The sequence below is a fragment of the Bombina bombina genome, chromosome 2, assembly GCF_027579735.1.
Source record: "Bombina bombina isolate aBomBom1 chromosome 2, aBomBom1.pri, whole genome shotgun sequence".
Classification (NCBI taxonomy): domain Eukaryota; kingdom Metazoa; phylum Chordata; class Amphibia; order Anura; family Bombinatoridae; genus Bombina; species Bombina bombina.
The window spans coordinates 407,499,075-407,516,255 of record NC_069500.1 but is presented as its reverse complement, the minus strand read 5'-3'; the positions used below and the strand labels follow the sequence as shown (position 1 = coordinate 407,516,255).

The 17,181-nt window shown below is 38.2% G+C and overlaps 1 protein-coding gene across 1 annotated transcript in view; it reads left to right on the top strand.

The window, feature by feature from the left end:
* Window positions 1-15,987: 15,987 nt before the first annotated feature.
* Window positions 15,988-17,181, top strand: part of ZDHHC8 (zinc finger DHHC-type palmitoyltransferase 8) — a 256,391-nt gene continuing 255,197 nt past the window's right edge. Inside the window, exon 1 of the mRNA XM_053701898.1 lies at window positions 15,988-16,204. Within this exon, the coding sequence (XP_053557873.1) occupies window positions 16,101-16,204 (104 nt within the window). The 5' untranslated portion in view covers window positions 15,988-16,100. The remainder of the gene's footprint in view (window positions 16,205-17,181) is intronic.

Below are 17,181 nucleotides of genomic sequence, written 5' to 3'. Positions count from 1 at the left end.
ATTTCTCTTGTGGTGTATCCAGTCCACGGCCCGCGCTGTCATTTTTAGGCAGGTGTTTTTTATTTTTAAATTACAGTCACCACTGCACCCTATAGTTTCTCCTTTTTTCTTACTTGTCTTCAGTCGAATGACTGGGGGTGGCAGTTAGGGGAGGAGCTATATAGACAGCTCTGCTGTGGGTGTCCTCTTGCAACTTCCTGTTGGGAAGGAGAATATCCCACAAGTAATGGATGAACCCGTGGACTGGATACACCACAAGAGAAATAAATTTATCAGGTAAGCATAAATTTTGTTTTCTTACATCCAAAATCCCTAATAAAAATAGATGATAACTTTATGATGATAAACAGCACAGTACAACTGAATGATGGCAGATTGGAGGTCCCAGCGCAATACATACTTTAACTACTTTGGCATAAAGACAAATATAATTGGAAACAATTTAAAGGGGATAACACTTTACAGAACACTGTCCCTTTAAAGAGACACTAAACACCTTTCTAATTACAATACATTTCTGTTGTGTCTTGTTATAGAATAACATTTCAGACAAGTTTAAACTTGTTTTAAAAAATAAAACAACACCTTATTTACTGCAATTACCTTATCTGGAGTAAACAAGGCTAGCCCTGGGCATTACGTTAGTGAAAACTACATTGTTTTTTATCTGCTAAGGCCAATAAGTGAAAGATATATAACTGGGTGAGCGCTTTTTGAAGTCTGCAGAGTGCATTTCCTATTCTGAGAATCAGAAAACTCACCATTTTCAAAGAAAATTTAGCAAAATAAATAATGAAAGTATATTGCAAAGTTAGTTTACTATACAGGTATACCTCACTTTACAGCGCTTCACTTTACAGCGATTCGCTAATACAGCGCTCTGTGGAGCTGAAGTTCAGCCTCCAAGGATTTTGAAACAGTGCTGTAATCATCGTGAGATTGCGAGAAAAGTGACTGGCACCATTTTGTTATGCGCATATCACTCTGTTTACATCATTGCAGTGCAATCTGTGTCTCAGTGTTATAGTCTGGCAAATTTTACTACAGTAATTGTCACTATTTTACAGGTACAGTATTTATTGAATCCTAATTGAATACTGTGTTGTGCTAGTGTTAAACTAAATGTAGCACTACTGCAACCCTAATCTATGTTAGTTCAAACATTTTTTAAAGTCTTTAAACACACTGGCAAGTGAATAAAAAGCTAAAACTGCCTTGTTTCACTTTAAGGCGGTTTTCACTTTACAGCGGGGCTCCGGTCCCTAACCCGCTGTATGAGCGGGGTATACCTGTACATAATGCAACATTTTATATTACAATCTGAAGGTGTTTACTGTACACAAGAGCTCCTAACAGGCAATATTTTTAAATGTGCTGTATATCAAAAGATGTGCATACAAAATAAATCTTTTAAAATAATTTAAAACTGTAATTTTAATAATCTGCAAAACAATGTACATAGTGATACCAATCTGCAAATGTATGGGGAATTACATTTTGAGTCCCTTTATAAGTATTTCATTTGTGGGTTATTTAATAGCTCAGGAGTGATTGATTCACCTGGTGAGAAACATGTTTTAGACTATCCATGTATTTTATGGGTTAAAAAGAGTATCATGAAGTCTATTTTACAAACTAGAGAAATCCCAACCTTCTTAAAGGGATATGAAACCTATTTTTTTTTCTTTTGGGATTCAGACAGAGCATACAATTTGTTTTTAAAAAGTTTCCAATTTACTTCTATTATCAAATTTGTTTTGTTCCCATAACATTATTTGTTGAAGAGATACCTAGGTAGGCATCTGTAGCACTACATGGCAGGAAATAGCGCTGCCATCTAGTGGTATTGCAAACGGATAACATTCTAGCAAAACTGCTGCCATATAGTGCTCCAGAATTGACTGGCTCCTGGGATTATGTCCCTGCTTTTCAATAAAAGATACCATGAAACCAAAGAAAAATTGATAATAGAAGTAAATTAGAAAGTTGTATAAAATTGCATGCAAAGAACACTTTGGGGCCTATTTATCAAGCACCGTTTGGAGCTTGAAGAGCCGTGTTTCTGGCGAGTTTTCAGAAACACCAGTTATGAAGCAGCGGTCTAAAGACCGCTGCTCCATAACCTATCCGCCTGTTCTGAGGAGGCGGACAGAGATTGCGTGAAATCAATCTGATCGAATACGATCGGGTTGATTGACACCCCCTACTAGCGGCCAATCAGCAGGGGGCAGCGTTGTACCAGCAGTTCACAAGAGCTGCTGGTGCAATGCTGAATGCGGAGAGCTTATTGCTCTCCGCATTCAGCGATGTCAGTCGGACATGATCCGCTGATCGGATCATGTCGGACAGACTTTTCATAAATAGGCCCCTTTGGGTTTCATATCCCTTTAAGAAGTTGCTGCAAGTGGTGTCTGTCCTGTTATACTGATGAGAATCACAATGCAATTGACTGTAATTAAATGCTTTTCTTAGTCTTCCACAAAATGTTCTCTTGTTGTTTATGATATTTCTAGAGAAGAACAAAACAACAACAAAACAAAACACTATTAGATGAATGAAAGTGCATACTTAATCAGCATTTGGAAAGAGAATGTTATAAAACCCCGAGATTAAAGGGACATTTAATTGCTAGACACAATTACAGTTGCATGGTAACTGCTCACCATGTTATTGTTTTTCATCTTATGCCTGCAGCTCTCTTTAACGCTATTCTCTTATTTTAACCCCTTACAAGTGCTAGTTAGTGAAGTTCTGCATCTTCACACTGGGCGCCACCAGCTTGGAGTTTAAAGGGACATGAAACCCAAAATTTTTATTTCATGATTCAGACAGATCGTGAAGCCACCACCAATCAGCAGCTTCTGAGACTACCTAGCTATTTTTTTCTACAAACGATACAAAGAGACTGCATTACCCCAGATCAGTTAGGTCGTTTCATGCCGTCCTAGTGGCGTTAAAGCCCAGTGCTGTTAGGACGACATGGAATGTCCTAATGGCGTTAAGGGGTTAATATACATATATGTGTGTTGTGATTGGCTGATGGCTGTCACATGATACAGGGGGAAGAAAATGGCACTAACAGCAACAACAACAAATCTACTCATTTGAAATTCAGACTGCTTTTTCCTTGTCCTTTTACCATGAATATGTTGATTATGCAATTCTACTGTATTTAATGTTCCTTTAAAGACCTAATCCGATCACACCAAAAATGTGTTGTCAATTATGGCTTGCTGCAATCTTAGCTGTGTCTTTTATGAAGTATTAAAGGAACATGAATGACTTTTCAATTTACTTTTGTTATCAAATGTACTTCATCCTCTTGGTATTCCTTGTTCAGGAGCAGCTGGTGATTGGTAGCTATGCACATGGGCCTCTTTCATTTTACTCAGCTCCCAGAACGACATTGCTGCTTTGGAGCTTTTGCAGGGGGTTAAACACATAGTTAGAGCATTTTATTATTGTACTATTCCTTGCATATAATACTTTAGACTATTTTCTTTTTTGCACTTGACCCTTTAAATCTCAGTTCTGTATAAAACCAATATAATGAGTCTCCTAATTAATACATTCAGTATTAGTGCCATAATATATTTATATCTATTTCTTATAATGGTATTACAATTTAATAGAACATTTTAATATGCATTAAGGTAAGAGGGTATATGTGTTTTGCCCTTCAGTAAACTTGTTTCACATAAACCCATCTTGAAATGAATTGAGAAATAACTATTTTTATTGCCATAGGCGATATCAGTGTATCCTGGCTGGCAGTGAAGATGTTAAATACAGCAATGCCTTTTAATAAGGAGGATATAGTATAAGTGTAGAGCCATATGTTTGTGACCCCTCTACTCCTACAAGATTTAAATAAATAGACAGAAGGGGGAGGTGTGGCTGAAACTGGTCTGAGTAGGTTTCGATCAGACAAGGGATTAATGAGGTGTTCTCCAACAATGTTGAATCATTGAGATGATGTATTTTGAAAGCTCAACATGAATAATCGTCTGTTGCTTCAGGATTTTATATTGTTAATACACAATGAAAATTACTAATGGGATCCACTTCTTGCTCAAAATACTCCACTCTCTTAGTATCATATGGAAGATAGGGGCATATGCTTATAAAATGCCTAGCTACATTACAAAAATAAAACGTCAAATATATTTAAGGGAAATAATCATTAGAAAAAAAAATGACTACATATAATTTGACTAGGGCTATGTGCTCTGGGCAATTTGTGTGTCACACAACCTGTTTCACTTATTGTGATTAATGACCATTTGTTGAAAAAGTGTGCTTTAAAAATGGGACAGTCAGTTATTTAAAGTTGGAACTTGGCACCACCTGTGGATTTCATGGCTGTCTGCATTTGCTTTAGAATTAACACTTTAATGTTTTTCTGGAAAAGCAGTCCTCTGTAGTATAAATTTCTGCTGTAATTCACCTGATATATTTCTTTAGACATCAAATTCCAAATACAAACCCTAGTCTACAAACCTAAGCCTCACACCTGGTAATGGCCTAGATCCTAAGTCTGTTGCTATTGAGATCAATAAACTTTTACCTGTCAATAGCGGCCTGTATTTGATTAAACTACGAACTCTGTCACAAATAAAATAGCTGTCAGCAGAACTGAAACAGCTCCAAAGTAATAGCAACAACATGACAGCTGCTAAATAATAATACTGGTAGTATCCTATGTGCATCCATTCACAATGTGTGAAAACTCATTTTTTACTTATAGCTTAACCTGTTGAAAAGTCTGTATCCCAGCATCTGGGAAGCTTAAAGGGACATGAAACCCAATTTTTTTGGATAAGAGCTGATTTTAGCTTAAAAGACACAATCAATAAAAGTTATTGAAGCCACAATATCAAATTGCTCACCAGACCTTTATAGGAAGTATATATACTAACCTTACAATTTACAATACATCTACAGAAACCAACTACACAGTTGTCTTATCCTGCATCCTTTCCTGTGGATTAAGCACCTTTAAAAAGTGTTTTTTTTAGATAGACTGATATAGAGTCTATCAGAAGTGAATCATTATACTGCAAAATATCATTAAAATCTGCCATTTTTTCATCGTTGGGATGGTTTTGTTAATCAAGAGCAATCCAGTTATGCTTCCTATAAAAAGCAACTTCAGCATGTTTATTTTGTCTCCTTTGCCATGACCATTTAGAAACCTGATGTAAATGAACTATTTCTATATACAAATAACAGGGTCAGGTAAACTGTAGATCTACAAGTCTCCACACTTTGATCTAATAGTACATAATACCTTATTCAAAATGTCCTATGTTCCTCTTTTGAAGCAGTCTTCTCCACCAATCTCCAAATGAGTGTTCTTGTGTGATACTCATGTGAAATCTGGATTGGTTACAGGCATGCTTCCAGCCAATCTGAAGTCATACCTGAATAACACAGGCGTGCACATGCAGTGAGCAGTTGAAATACCTGCCTGAGTAAGAAAGTTTTGAAAGGTAAATATGTACTTTTAGATTAAAAATAGAATTACTTTCCACCATGGATTAAAGGAACATTCTAACCCCAAAATGCATTACTGATCCGACCTAAGTATAGGGAGCGTGAAACATTTCGTTTCCCAAGCAGGAACACAGCCATTAATTGATGGCTACATACAGCTACCATTCTGTGTTATGATTGTTAGCTGCAATGCTTGTGGCTCCTAGGTGTGGCTTTACCTATGTGTCTAACTGGAAATGCCAACATAAAAAAAATGCCAGGGAAAGTTGGCAGTAACAATTCTGCTTCACCCCCCAAATGCCCAGGGAAAACTACACACATATACAATATAGTTCAATCTTATCTGTACATTGTATGAGATTCACAGAAACCAGCCTGGTGGCACAATATACAAATATATATATATATATATATATATATATATATATATATATATATATATATATATATATATATATATATATATATATACACATGCACAGGTATGCGTCCACGATACTGTGAAATAGGACGTTATGTGATTTGGAGGTTGTGCAAACACCATACTATATATGTACTTAGCAAAGTTATAAGGGATACTATAATGTACTTGTATTGACTAAATACTGGTTTTGATGCATTTGGGATCCACGATGCACTTCACAGTAAAGTATTTTCGAAGAAAAAAAATTACACAGAGATAACGCTACAACACTTAAGAGACGCACAAGGTTTGATACTGCTTCATAAGATTTTAGAAGCATACACTGTTATATCAAGACATATGTAATGTATTATAGATTATATATTTACTTCACCATTATACGCCTGGCATCACAATTGCTTTGTACTATATTGCTTTTGCTACATACGGTTACATCCCCTATGCCTAGGGTTACCATATTGCTTCTTTAACCCCTTAACGACCGAGGACGTGCAGGGTACGTCCTCAAAAAAAAGGCAGTTAATGCCTGAGGACGTACCCTGCACGTCCTCGGTGTGGAAAGCAGCTGGAAGCGATCCTGCTCGCTTCCAGCTGCTTTCCGGTTATTGCAGTGATGCCTCGATATGGAGGCATCCTGCAATAACCCCCCTTGGCCATCCGATGCAGAGAGAGCCACTCTGTGGCCCTCTCTGCACCGGACATCGGTGGCCGGTATCGTTGGTGGGTGGGAGCAAGTCTGGGAGGCGGGTGGGCGGCCATCGATGTACCCAGTGGAGTGGAGGGGGGCGGGATCGGGGGCGGGAGGGGCGGGAGCGCGCACGGGAGCGCGCGCGTGCACGGGGGGCGGCGGGCGGGCGCGTGCACGGGGCGGGAGCGGGAGGGAACCGCTACACTACAGAAAAATCAAGTTTAAAAAGTACTTGAATTAAAGTGTAAATAACAGCTAATTGATGTGGAAGGGGTGGGGGGTTGATCTTGGGGGGGGGGGGGGGGGAAGCTACACTGCAGAAAAGGGTTTTTATTTTAAAAAAAAGGCACATTATTCACTAAACTGGGTACTGGCAGACAGCTGCCAGTACCCAAGATGGCGCCCATTAAGGCAGAGGGGGAGGGTTAGAGAGCTCTTTGGTGGGGGATCAGTAAGGCTGGGGGCTAAGGGGGGATCCTACACAGCAGCATATGTAAATATGCTAAAAAAAACAAAAAAAAAAAACCCAAATATAGCTTTTATTTTAGTACTGGCAGAGTTTCTGCCAGTACTTAAGATGGCGGGGACAATTGGGGGGTGGGGGAGGGAAGAGAGCTGTTTGGGAGGGATCAGGGGGTCTCATGTTTCAGGTGGGAGGCTGAGCTCTACACTAAAGCTAAAATTAACCCTGCAAGCTCCCTACAAGCTACATAATTAACCCCTTCACTGCTAGCCATAATACACGTGTGAAATGCAGCGGCATTTGGCGGCCTTCTAATTACCAAAAAGCAACGCCAAAGCCATATATGTCTGCTATTTCTGAACAAAGGGGATCCCAGAGAAGCATTTACAACCATTTGTGCCATAATTGCACAAGCTGTTTGTAAATGATTTCAGTGAGAAACCTAAAATTGTGAAAAATTTAATGTTTTTTTTAATTTGATCGCATTTGGCGGTGAAATGGTGGCATGAAATATACCAAAATGGGCCTAGATCAATACTTGGGGTTGTCTACTACACTACACTAAATCTAAAATTAACCCTAGAAGCTCCCTACATGCTCCATAATTAACCCCTTCACTGCTGGGCATAATATATGTGTAGTGCGCAGTGGCATTTAGCAGCCTTCTAATTACTAAAAAGCAACGCCAAAGCCATATATGTCTGCTATTTCTGAACAAAGGGGATCCCAGAGAAGAATTTACAACCATTTAAGCCATAATTGCACAAGCTGTTTGTAAATAATTTCAGTGAGAAACATAAAGTTTGTGAAAAAATTTGTAAAAAAGTGAACGATTTTTTGTATTTAATCGCATTTGGCGGTGAAATGGTGACATGAAATATACCAAAATGGGCCTAGATCAATACTTTGGGATGTCTACTAAAAAAAATTATATACATGTCAATGGATATTCAGAGATTCCTGAAAGATATTAGTGTTCTAATGTAACTAGCGCTAATTTTGAAAAATAATGGTTTGGAAATAGCAAAGTGCAACTTGTATTTATGGCCCTATAACTTACAAAAAAAGCAAAGAAGATGTAAACATTGGGTATTTCTAAACTCAGGACAAAATTTAGAAACTATTTAGCACGGGTGTTTTTTGGTGGTTGTAGATGTGTAACAGATTTTGGGGGTCAAAGTTAGAAAAAGTGTGTTTTTTTCAATTTTTTCCTCATATTTTATAATTTTTTTTATAGTAAATTATAAGATATGATGAAAATAATGATATCTTTAGAAAGTCCATTTAATGGCGAGAAAAACGGTATATAATATGTGTGGGTACAGTAAATGAGTAAGATGAAAATTACAGCTAAACACAAACACCGCAAAAATGTAAAAATAGCCTTGGTCCCAAACGGACAGAAAATGGAAAAGTGCTGTGGTCATTAAGGGGTTAAAAAGGGACACATATGAAAAATACATATGTCAGGGCTGTTTAAAGAAATGGTTTGCATAATAACCCTGACATATGTATTTTTCATATGTGTCCCTTTTTAAAATGGCAATATGGTAACCCTACCTATGCCCCGTTTTCTAAACTCTATTATAACCTTATCGGGCTACTGACGTATATGCGGTCAGACGTTGCCTGAATGGACGTTATGTGGTACATACCTATATATATATAAATGTATTGATGTAGGAGGGCACTCACAGGACTTGTATTGAAGCAAAAAACAGTGTAAAATGTCGACATTTCGACCCATTTGTGGGCCTTCTTCAAGACAATTATGATTATTGTAATGCAACATGCATTACTCGCAACGATGTACAAGCCGGACTCCCAGCTGAGCAGTGGTATCACTAATCATAATTGTCTTGAAGAAGGCCCACAAATGGGTCGAAACGTCGACTTTTAAACTAATGTGAAACACATTTGGAAATACAATTACACTGTTTTTTGCTACAATACAAGTCCTGTGAGTGCCCCCCTACATCAATACATTTCTACATATCAATAAGAGAATAGCACCCAGGCGGTGATTACACCTGTGTGGAAGGAGTGCTGGGCTACCGACTATTTATTCTATTTATATATATATGTACTGTATATATATATATATATATATATATATATATATATATATATATATATATATATATATATATATATATATATATATATTAAATGTAATAAATGCACACCTAAACAAATAAGTCGATAGACTTTGTGCATGAGACTATCCCATTAATCATATAGGCCTAGATTTAGAGTTCGGCGGTAAAAGGGCTGTTAACGCTCCGCGGGTTTTTTTCTGGCCGCACCATAAATTTAACTCTGGTATCGAGAGTTAAAACAAATGCTGCGTTAGGCTCCAAAAAAGGAGCGTAGGGCATTTTTACCGCAAATGCAACTCTCGATACCAGAGTTGCTTACGGACGCGGCCGGCATCAAAAACGTGCTCGTGCACGATTCTCCCATAGGAAACAATGGGACTGTTTGAGCTGAAAAAAAACCTAACACCTGCAAAAAAGCAGCGTTCAGCTCCTAACGCAGCCCCATTGTTTCCTATGGGGAAACACTTCCTACGTCTGCACCTAACACTCTAACATGTACCCCGAGTCTAAACACCCCTAACCTTACACTTATTAACCCCTAATCTGCCGCCCCCGCTATCGCTGACCCCTGCATTACACTTTTAACCCCTAATCTTCCGCTCCGTAAACCGCCGCAACCTACGTTATCCCTATGTACCCCTAATCTGCTGCCCTAACATCGCCGACCCCTATGTTATATTTATTAACCCCTAATCTGCCCCCCACAACGTCGCCGACACCTACCTACACTTATTAACCCCTAATCTGCCGAGCGGACCGCACCGCTACTATAATAAAGTTATTAACCCCTAACCCGCCTCACTAACCCTATCATAAATAGTATTAACCCCTAATCTGCCCTCCCTAACATCGCCGACACCTACCTTCAATTATTAACCCCTAATCTTCCGATCGGAGCTCACCGCTATTCTAATAAATGTATTAACCCCTAAAGCTAAGTCTAACCCTAACACTAACACCCCCCTAACTTAAATATAATTTACATATAACGAAATAAATTAACTCTTATTAAATAAATTAATCCTATTTAAAGCTAAATACTTACCTGTAAAATAAACCCTAATATAGCTACAATATAAATTATAATTATATTTTAGCTATTTTAGGATTAATATTTATTTTACAGGCAACTTGGTATTTATTTTAACTAGGTACAATAGCTATTAAATAGTTAAGAACTATTTAATAGTTACCTAGTTAAAATAATTACAAAATTACCTGTAAAATAAATCCTAACCTAAGATATAATTAAACCTAACACTACCCTATCAATAAAATAATTAAATAAACTACCTACAATTACCTACAATTAACCTAACACTACACTATCAATAAATTAAATAAACACAATTGCTACAAATAAATACAATTAAATAAACTAGCTAAAGTACAAAAAATAAAAAAGAACTAAGTTACAGAAAATAAAAAAATATTTACAAACATAAGAAAAATATTACAACAATTTTAAACTAATTACACCTACTCTAAGCCCCCTAATAAAATAACAAAGCCCCCCAAAATAAAAAATTCCCTACCCTATTCTAAATTAGAAAAGTTACAAGCTCTTTTACCTTACCAGCCCTGAACAGGGCCCTTTGCGGGGCATGCCCCAAGAAGTTCAGCTCTTTTGCCTGTAAAAGAAAACATACAATACCCCCCCCCCAACATTACAACCCACCACCCACATACCCCTAATCTAACCCAAACCCCCCTTAAATAAACCTAACACTAAGCCCCTGAAGATCTTCCTACCTTGTCTTCACCATACCAGGTTCACCGATCCGTCCTGGCTCCGATATCTTCATCCAACCCAAGCGGGGGCTAGACATCCACTGAAGAAGTCCAGAAGAGGGTCCAAAGTCTTCCTCCTATCCGGCAAGAAGAGGACATCCGGACCGGCAAACATCTTCTCCAAGCGGCATCTTCGATCTTCTTCCATCCGGTGCGGAGCGGGTCCATCTTGAAGCAGGCGACGCGGATCCATCCTCTTCTTCCGATGTCTCCCGACGAATGACGGTTCCTTTAAGGGACGTCATCCAAGATGGCGTCCCTCGAATTCCGATTGGCTGATAGGATTCTATCAGCCAATCGGAATTAAGGTAGGAATTTTCTGATTGGCTGATGGAATCAGCCAATCAGAATCAAGTTCAATCCGATTGGCCGATCCAATCAGCCAATCAGATTGAGCTCGCATTCTATTGGCTGATCGGAACAGCCAATAGAATGCGAGCTCAATCTGATTGGCTGATTGGATCAGCCAATCGGATTGAACTTGATTCTGATTGGCTGATTCCATCAGCCAATCAGAAAATTCCTACCTTAATTCAGATTGGCTGATAGAATCCTATCAGCCAATCGGAATTCGAGGGACGCCATCTTGGATGACGTCCCTTAAAGGAATCGTCATTCGTCGGGAGACATCGGAAGAAGAGGATGGATCCGCGTCGCCTGCTTCAAGATGGACCCGCTCCGCACCGGATGGAAGAAGATCGAAGATGCCGCTTGGAGAAGATGTTTGCCGGTCCGGATGTCCTCTTCTTGCCGGATAGGAGGAAGACTTTGGACCCTCTTCTGGACTTCTTCAGTGGATGTCTAGCCCCCGCTTGGGTTGGATGAAGATATCGGAGCCAGGACGGATCGGTGAACCTGGTATGGTGAAGACAAGGTAGGAAGATCTTCAGGGGCTTAGTGTTAGGTTTATTTAAGGGGGGTTTGGGTTAGATTAGGGGTATGTGGGTGGTGGGTTGTAATGTTGGGGGGGGGGGTATTGTATGTTTTCTTTTACAGGCAAAAGAGCTGAACTTCTTGGGGCATGCCCCGCAAAGGGCCCTGTTCAGGGCTGGTAAGGTAAAAGAGCTTGTAACTTTTCTAATTTAGAATAGGGTAGGGAATTTTTTATTTTGGGGGGCTTTGTTATTTTATTAGGGGGCTTAGAGTAGGTGTAATTAGTTTAAAATTGTTGTAATATTTTTCTTATGTTTGTAAATATTTTTTTATTTTCTGTAACTTAGTTCTTTTTTATTTTTTGTACTTTAGCTAGTTTATTTAATTGTATTTATTTGTAGCAATTGTGTTTATTTAATTTATTGATAGTGTAGTGTTAGGTTAATTGTAGGTAATTGTAGGTAGTTTATTTAATTATTTTATTGATAGGGTAGTGTTAGGTTTAATTATATCTTAGGTTAGGATTTATTTTACAGGTAATTTTGTAATTATTTTAACTAGGTAACTATTAAATAGTTCTTAACTATTTAATAGCTATTGTACCTAGTTAAAATAAATACCAAGTTGCCTGTAAAATAAATATTAATCCTAAAATAGCTATAATATAATTATAATTTATATTGTAGCTATATTAGGGTTTATTTTACAGGTAAGTATTTAGCTTTAAATAGGATTAATTTATTTAATAAGAGTTAATTTATTTCGTTATATGTAAATTATATTTAAGTTAGGGGGGTGTTAGTGTTAGGGTTAGACTTAGCTTTAGGGGTTAATACATTTATTAGAATAGCGGTGAGCTCCGATCGGAAGATTAGGGGTTAATAATTGAAGGTAGGTGTCGGCGATGTTAGGGAGGGCAGATTAGGGGTTAATACTATTTATGATAGGGTTAGTGAGGCGGGTTAGGGGTTAATAACTTTATTATAGTAGCGGTGCGGTCCGCTCGGCAGATTAGGGGTTAATAAGTGTAGGCAGGTGTCGGCGACGTTGAGGGGGGCAGATTAGGGGTTAATAAATATAATATAGGGGTCGGCGGTGTTAGGGGTAGCAGATTAGGGGTACATAGGGAGAACGTAGGTGGCGGCGCTTTGCGGTCGGAAGATTAGGGGTTAATTATTGTAAGTAGCTGGCGGCGATGTTGTGGGGGGCAGATTAGGGGTTAATAAATGTAATATAGGGGTCGGCGGGATTAGGGGCAGCAGATTAGGGGTACATAAGTATAACGTAGGTGGCGGTCGGCAGATTAGGGGTTAAAATTTTTAATTGAGTGGCGGCGATGTGGGGGGAGCTCGGTTTAGGGGTACATAGGTAGTTTATGGGTGTTAGTGTACTTTAGGGTACAGTAGTTAAGAGCTTTATAAACCGGCGTTAGCCAGAAAGCTCTTAACTCCTGCTATTTTCAGGCGGCTGGAATCTTGTCGTTAGAGCTCTAACGCTCACTGCAGAAACGACTCTAAATACCGGCGTTAGGAAGATCCCATTGAAAAGATAGGCTACGCAAATGGCGTAGGGGGATCTGCGGTATGGAAAAGTCGCGGCTGAAAAGTGAGCGTTAGACCCTTTAATCACTGACTCCAAATACCAGCGGGCGGCCAAAACCAGCGTTAGGAGCCTCTAACGCTGGTTTTGACGGCTACCGCCGAACTCCAAATCTAGGCCATAGTGACTTGTATGTCTCTAGTGCATGCAGTAAAGTGCAAAAATAAAACCATGTAATATGTTACAGCATTTTATTATTGTGCTGTAGCTTGTGTTTAAAGGGACAGTAAAGTCAGAATTAAACTTTCATGATTCAGAAAGAGCATGTGATTTTAAAAATCTTTCCAATTTAATTCTATTACCAAATGTAAATTATTCTCTTGAAATCCTTTGTTAGGAGTAAAGCTGGGTAGACTGATATGAGCTCAGGAGCATGCACATGTTTTTAGCATTTTATGTAGATCATTGCTATAAACAATGTTGCAAACACTGCTGCGGGTGATGCTCCTGAGCTCAACAAGGATTATTTTTTTAACAAAGGATACCAAGACAACAAGGCACAAATGATAATAGAAGTAAATTGAAAAATTGTTTAAAATGTCATGCTCTATCCAGTCCATTTAAAGGGCCACTAAACCCAAAATCTTTCTTTCATGATTCAGAAAGAGAATACAAATTTAAACAACATTACAATTTACTTCTATTATTTATTTTGGTTCATTTTTTAGATATCCTTAGTTGAAGCAAACGCAATGCACATGGGTGAGCCAATCACACGAGGCTTCTATGTGCAGCAACCAATCAGCAGCTACTGAGCATATCTAGATATGCTTTTCAGCTAAGAATATCAAGAGAATAAAACAAATGAGATAATAGAAGTAAATTAGAAAGATGTTCAAAATTGCATTCTCTTTCTAAATCATGAAAGAAAAAATTTGGGTTTCATGTCCCTTTAAGTTTAATTTTGCCTTTACTGTCCCTTTAACCTCTTTGCAGGTCAACTCCAGAGCATTATTGAGAGCTAACTAAACACCTAGGTAAGCTTTTCAACATGGGATGCCAACAGGACATTTGATATTTATTGAAAAGTCTTTTAAAATATTGTTCTATCTGAATCGTGTTAGTTTAATTTTGACTCTCATGTCCCTTCAACGCATTTGATGAGCATAAAACTGTTGTTGTCATACAGATCGGCAGCAGTGTGTGGATGATGACCATAGTGTTGTCATTCTGGGGGTCCCCATACGATCCAGGTCCTGAGGACCCCTTGCACTGCTCTTACCAGGGAATTTCATGGAACTGGGGCTTTGAAGGCTCATATATCAGCCCAGACTCCATTTACAAATCCAAGAGACCAAAAATCAGCGGTAACATGCAACAGTTTTCAGAAATGCTAGGCCTACCGAGAAGAAAAACAAACAAAACATTGCAGTGTTCTATGTGTTTACCTAAGAAAAAAAATAATATTTAAATCAAATAAGGGCCAAACAACTAAAAACTTCTCAAGTACAGTGGTGTGAAAATGGCTCAGAAGTGAAATGGTTAAACTTGTCACCAATTTGATGCATTTTCCATAACTTATGTATACAGATTCAGATTATATTGGTGTTTTTGAATTTTTTAAAAAAACAACAACAACAACATACATTAAAGGGAAATAAAACCCACATTTTTGTCTTCCATGATTCAGATACAGCATGCGATTTTAAACAACTTTCTAATTTACTTCTATTGTCAATTGTTCTTTGTTCTCTTGGTATCTTTTGTTGAAAAGCAGGGGTGAATGCTTAGGAGCGGCACATTTCTGGAGCACTATATGGCAGCAGGTTTGCAAGAATGTTATCCATTTGCAAGAGCACTAGATGGCAGCACTATTTCCTGCCATGTTGTGTTCCAGATGCCTACCTAGGTATCACTTAAAAGTGAAATATCATGGTTAGGAGTCAAATTTGATAATACAAGTAAATTGGAAACTTTTTTTTAAAAGTGGATCACAAAAGAAAAACATTTGGGTTTCATATCCCTTTAAAGATCAGAAATCTGTCTTTTTCCTGTATAACGCTGTGGGAAGAAGTACCTTTTTCTGTTATGACGAGGCACTAGTAACTTTTGTCAACTAACTTCAGAGTGCCTATTTCCATCATGACACAAACAGGCAAATCTTGTACATACTCCTTACAAAACACTAGAGAACATTGTAGTGCAGATCTTCTTGTTGACTACAAAATATATTTTCCATCAACATTTCCTTTCCGTCCTGGTAAATATAAAACCTTATCCATTCCAAAATGAATATGTGACTGTAGAAACATACTATTCCCCTTACATCAGTGGATACATATAGCATCAATCAAAATGTTTTCTTATTTAAACGTAGCTTTTCTATTTTAAGTAAATTGTTTAAGTACGTGGGTGTATACAGAAACGTTAGTGTATGTACTAATTTACAGTAATTATGGATAACATTAATAGTGTTTTACCCATGTGCATATGTTTCTGGGTGTAAGCGAGGAATTTCACAGATCCACCTTAAGAGCCTCAGAGCCGCTCATAGAGGGTTGGGCTCTGTGGGTGGGATTTCCTGTGCTAGCAAGTCAGCTGTTCGCTCCCTGTCTCTTTCCCCCCATTCACTCTCTCTCCCTCCTCCGTGGATCGTGCGGTCAGTGCCCCTGTCTCTCCCCTGGTGCCTCTCTCTTGGGATCTGACTAGTGATGTGTAACCTACAGAATGCCCTGCAGTACTGGAAAAAGGTTTAAACCTACTAAATACATCCCTGTCTCCACTGCAGCTGCCTTATTAGTAGGATCAACCACTTTGTTTTTTGTTTTCACGTAAGTAGAGCGGTATTTTTCTATTGGGGCGTTTGGGGGTCATCTGTATGGAAAAGGGGAGACATCACCGGGGGTGGTTCTGAACAGCAGTGTACTGAGCGTGGCATTTGTATACAGCTTCACAGCATACAAGGCCAAAGGCCTGTATTTTTGGATTTATCCTTTATACAAGTGTGGCTATGATTGGGAGCATTTGTTTAGGTTGCTGCCTTGTGTTCTAAAATCTCTGGTCCCTTCTGTGTTATTTGCTTTGGATCCCATGAGTTACAGACATTATATATATATATATATATATATATATATATATATATATATATATATATATATATATAAGCCAACTGCAATTTAAATGTGTAATATGTTTTTGTTATAAGCTGACCTTTTTGTTCTTTGTGGGAATTTGAAGGCCATAGTTTTGGGGGAGGGGGGCTAGGATGCTCTTAGCATCCAGGTTGACAGGACTGGGCCCTTTATCTTAAAACCTAATGTGACTGGTTTGTTTCCATACCACTTGATATATGTTCATGTCACAAAAGAAGTGCTCATGGGCTTTTTATGTTAGAATAATTATAATTTATTAGTGCTTGCTCTATGGACATGTTTGTTTTAATTTTTTAATTAGGCTTTTTTTTTGGAGGGGGGTAGGTTTTGTTTGTGGAGTCTGTATAATACTTGATCTTTAAATTATATTGTAAAAATAACTTCTGAGTATTACCTACCCCCCTGCTGTTGGACCAGATCACATTCAATACATACCTGGTTACCTTTGACTTTACCTGGGATGTCTTACATTGTAAGCATTAACATTAAAATATCTCAGCATCTTTATTATGTGTCTGTGTAATGTTTATATAGAAACAATGAGCTTGTGGCATTTGTTTGAAATGAAGGTATTTTGAAGAATTAAACATATTTCACTGTTCTAATTAAAGTTGTCGTCATCCAAAAACTATCCAGCTTTTCTTGTCCATGAGCAA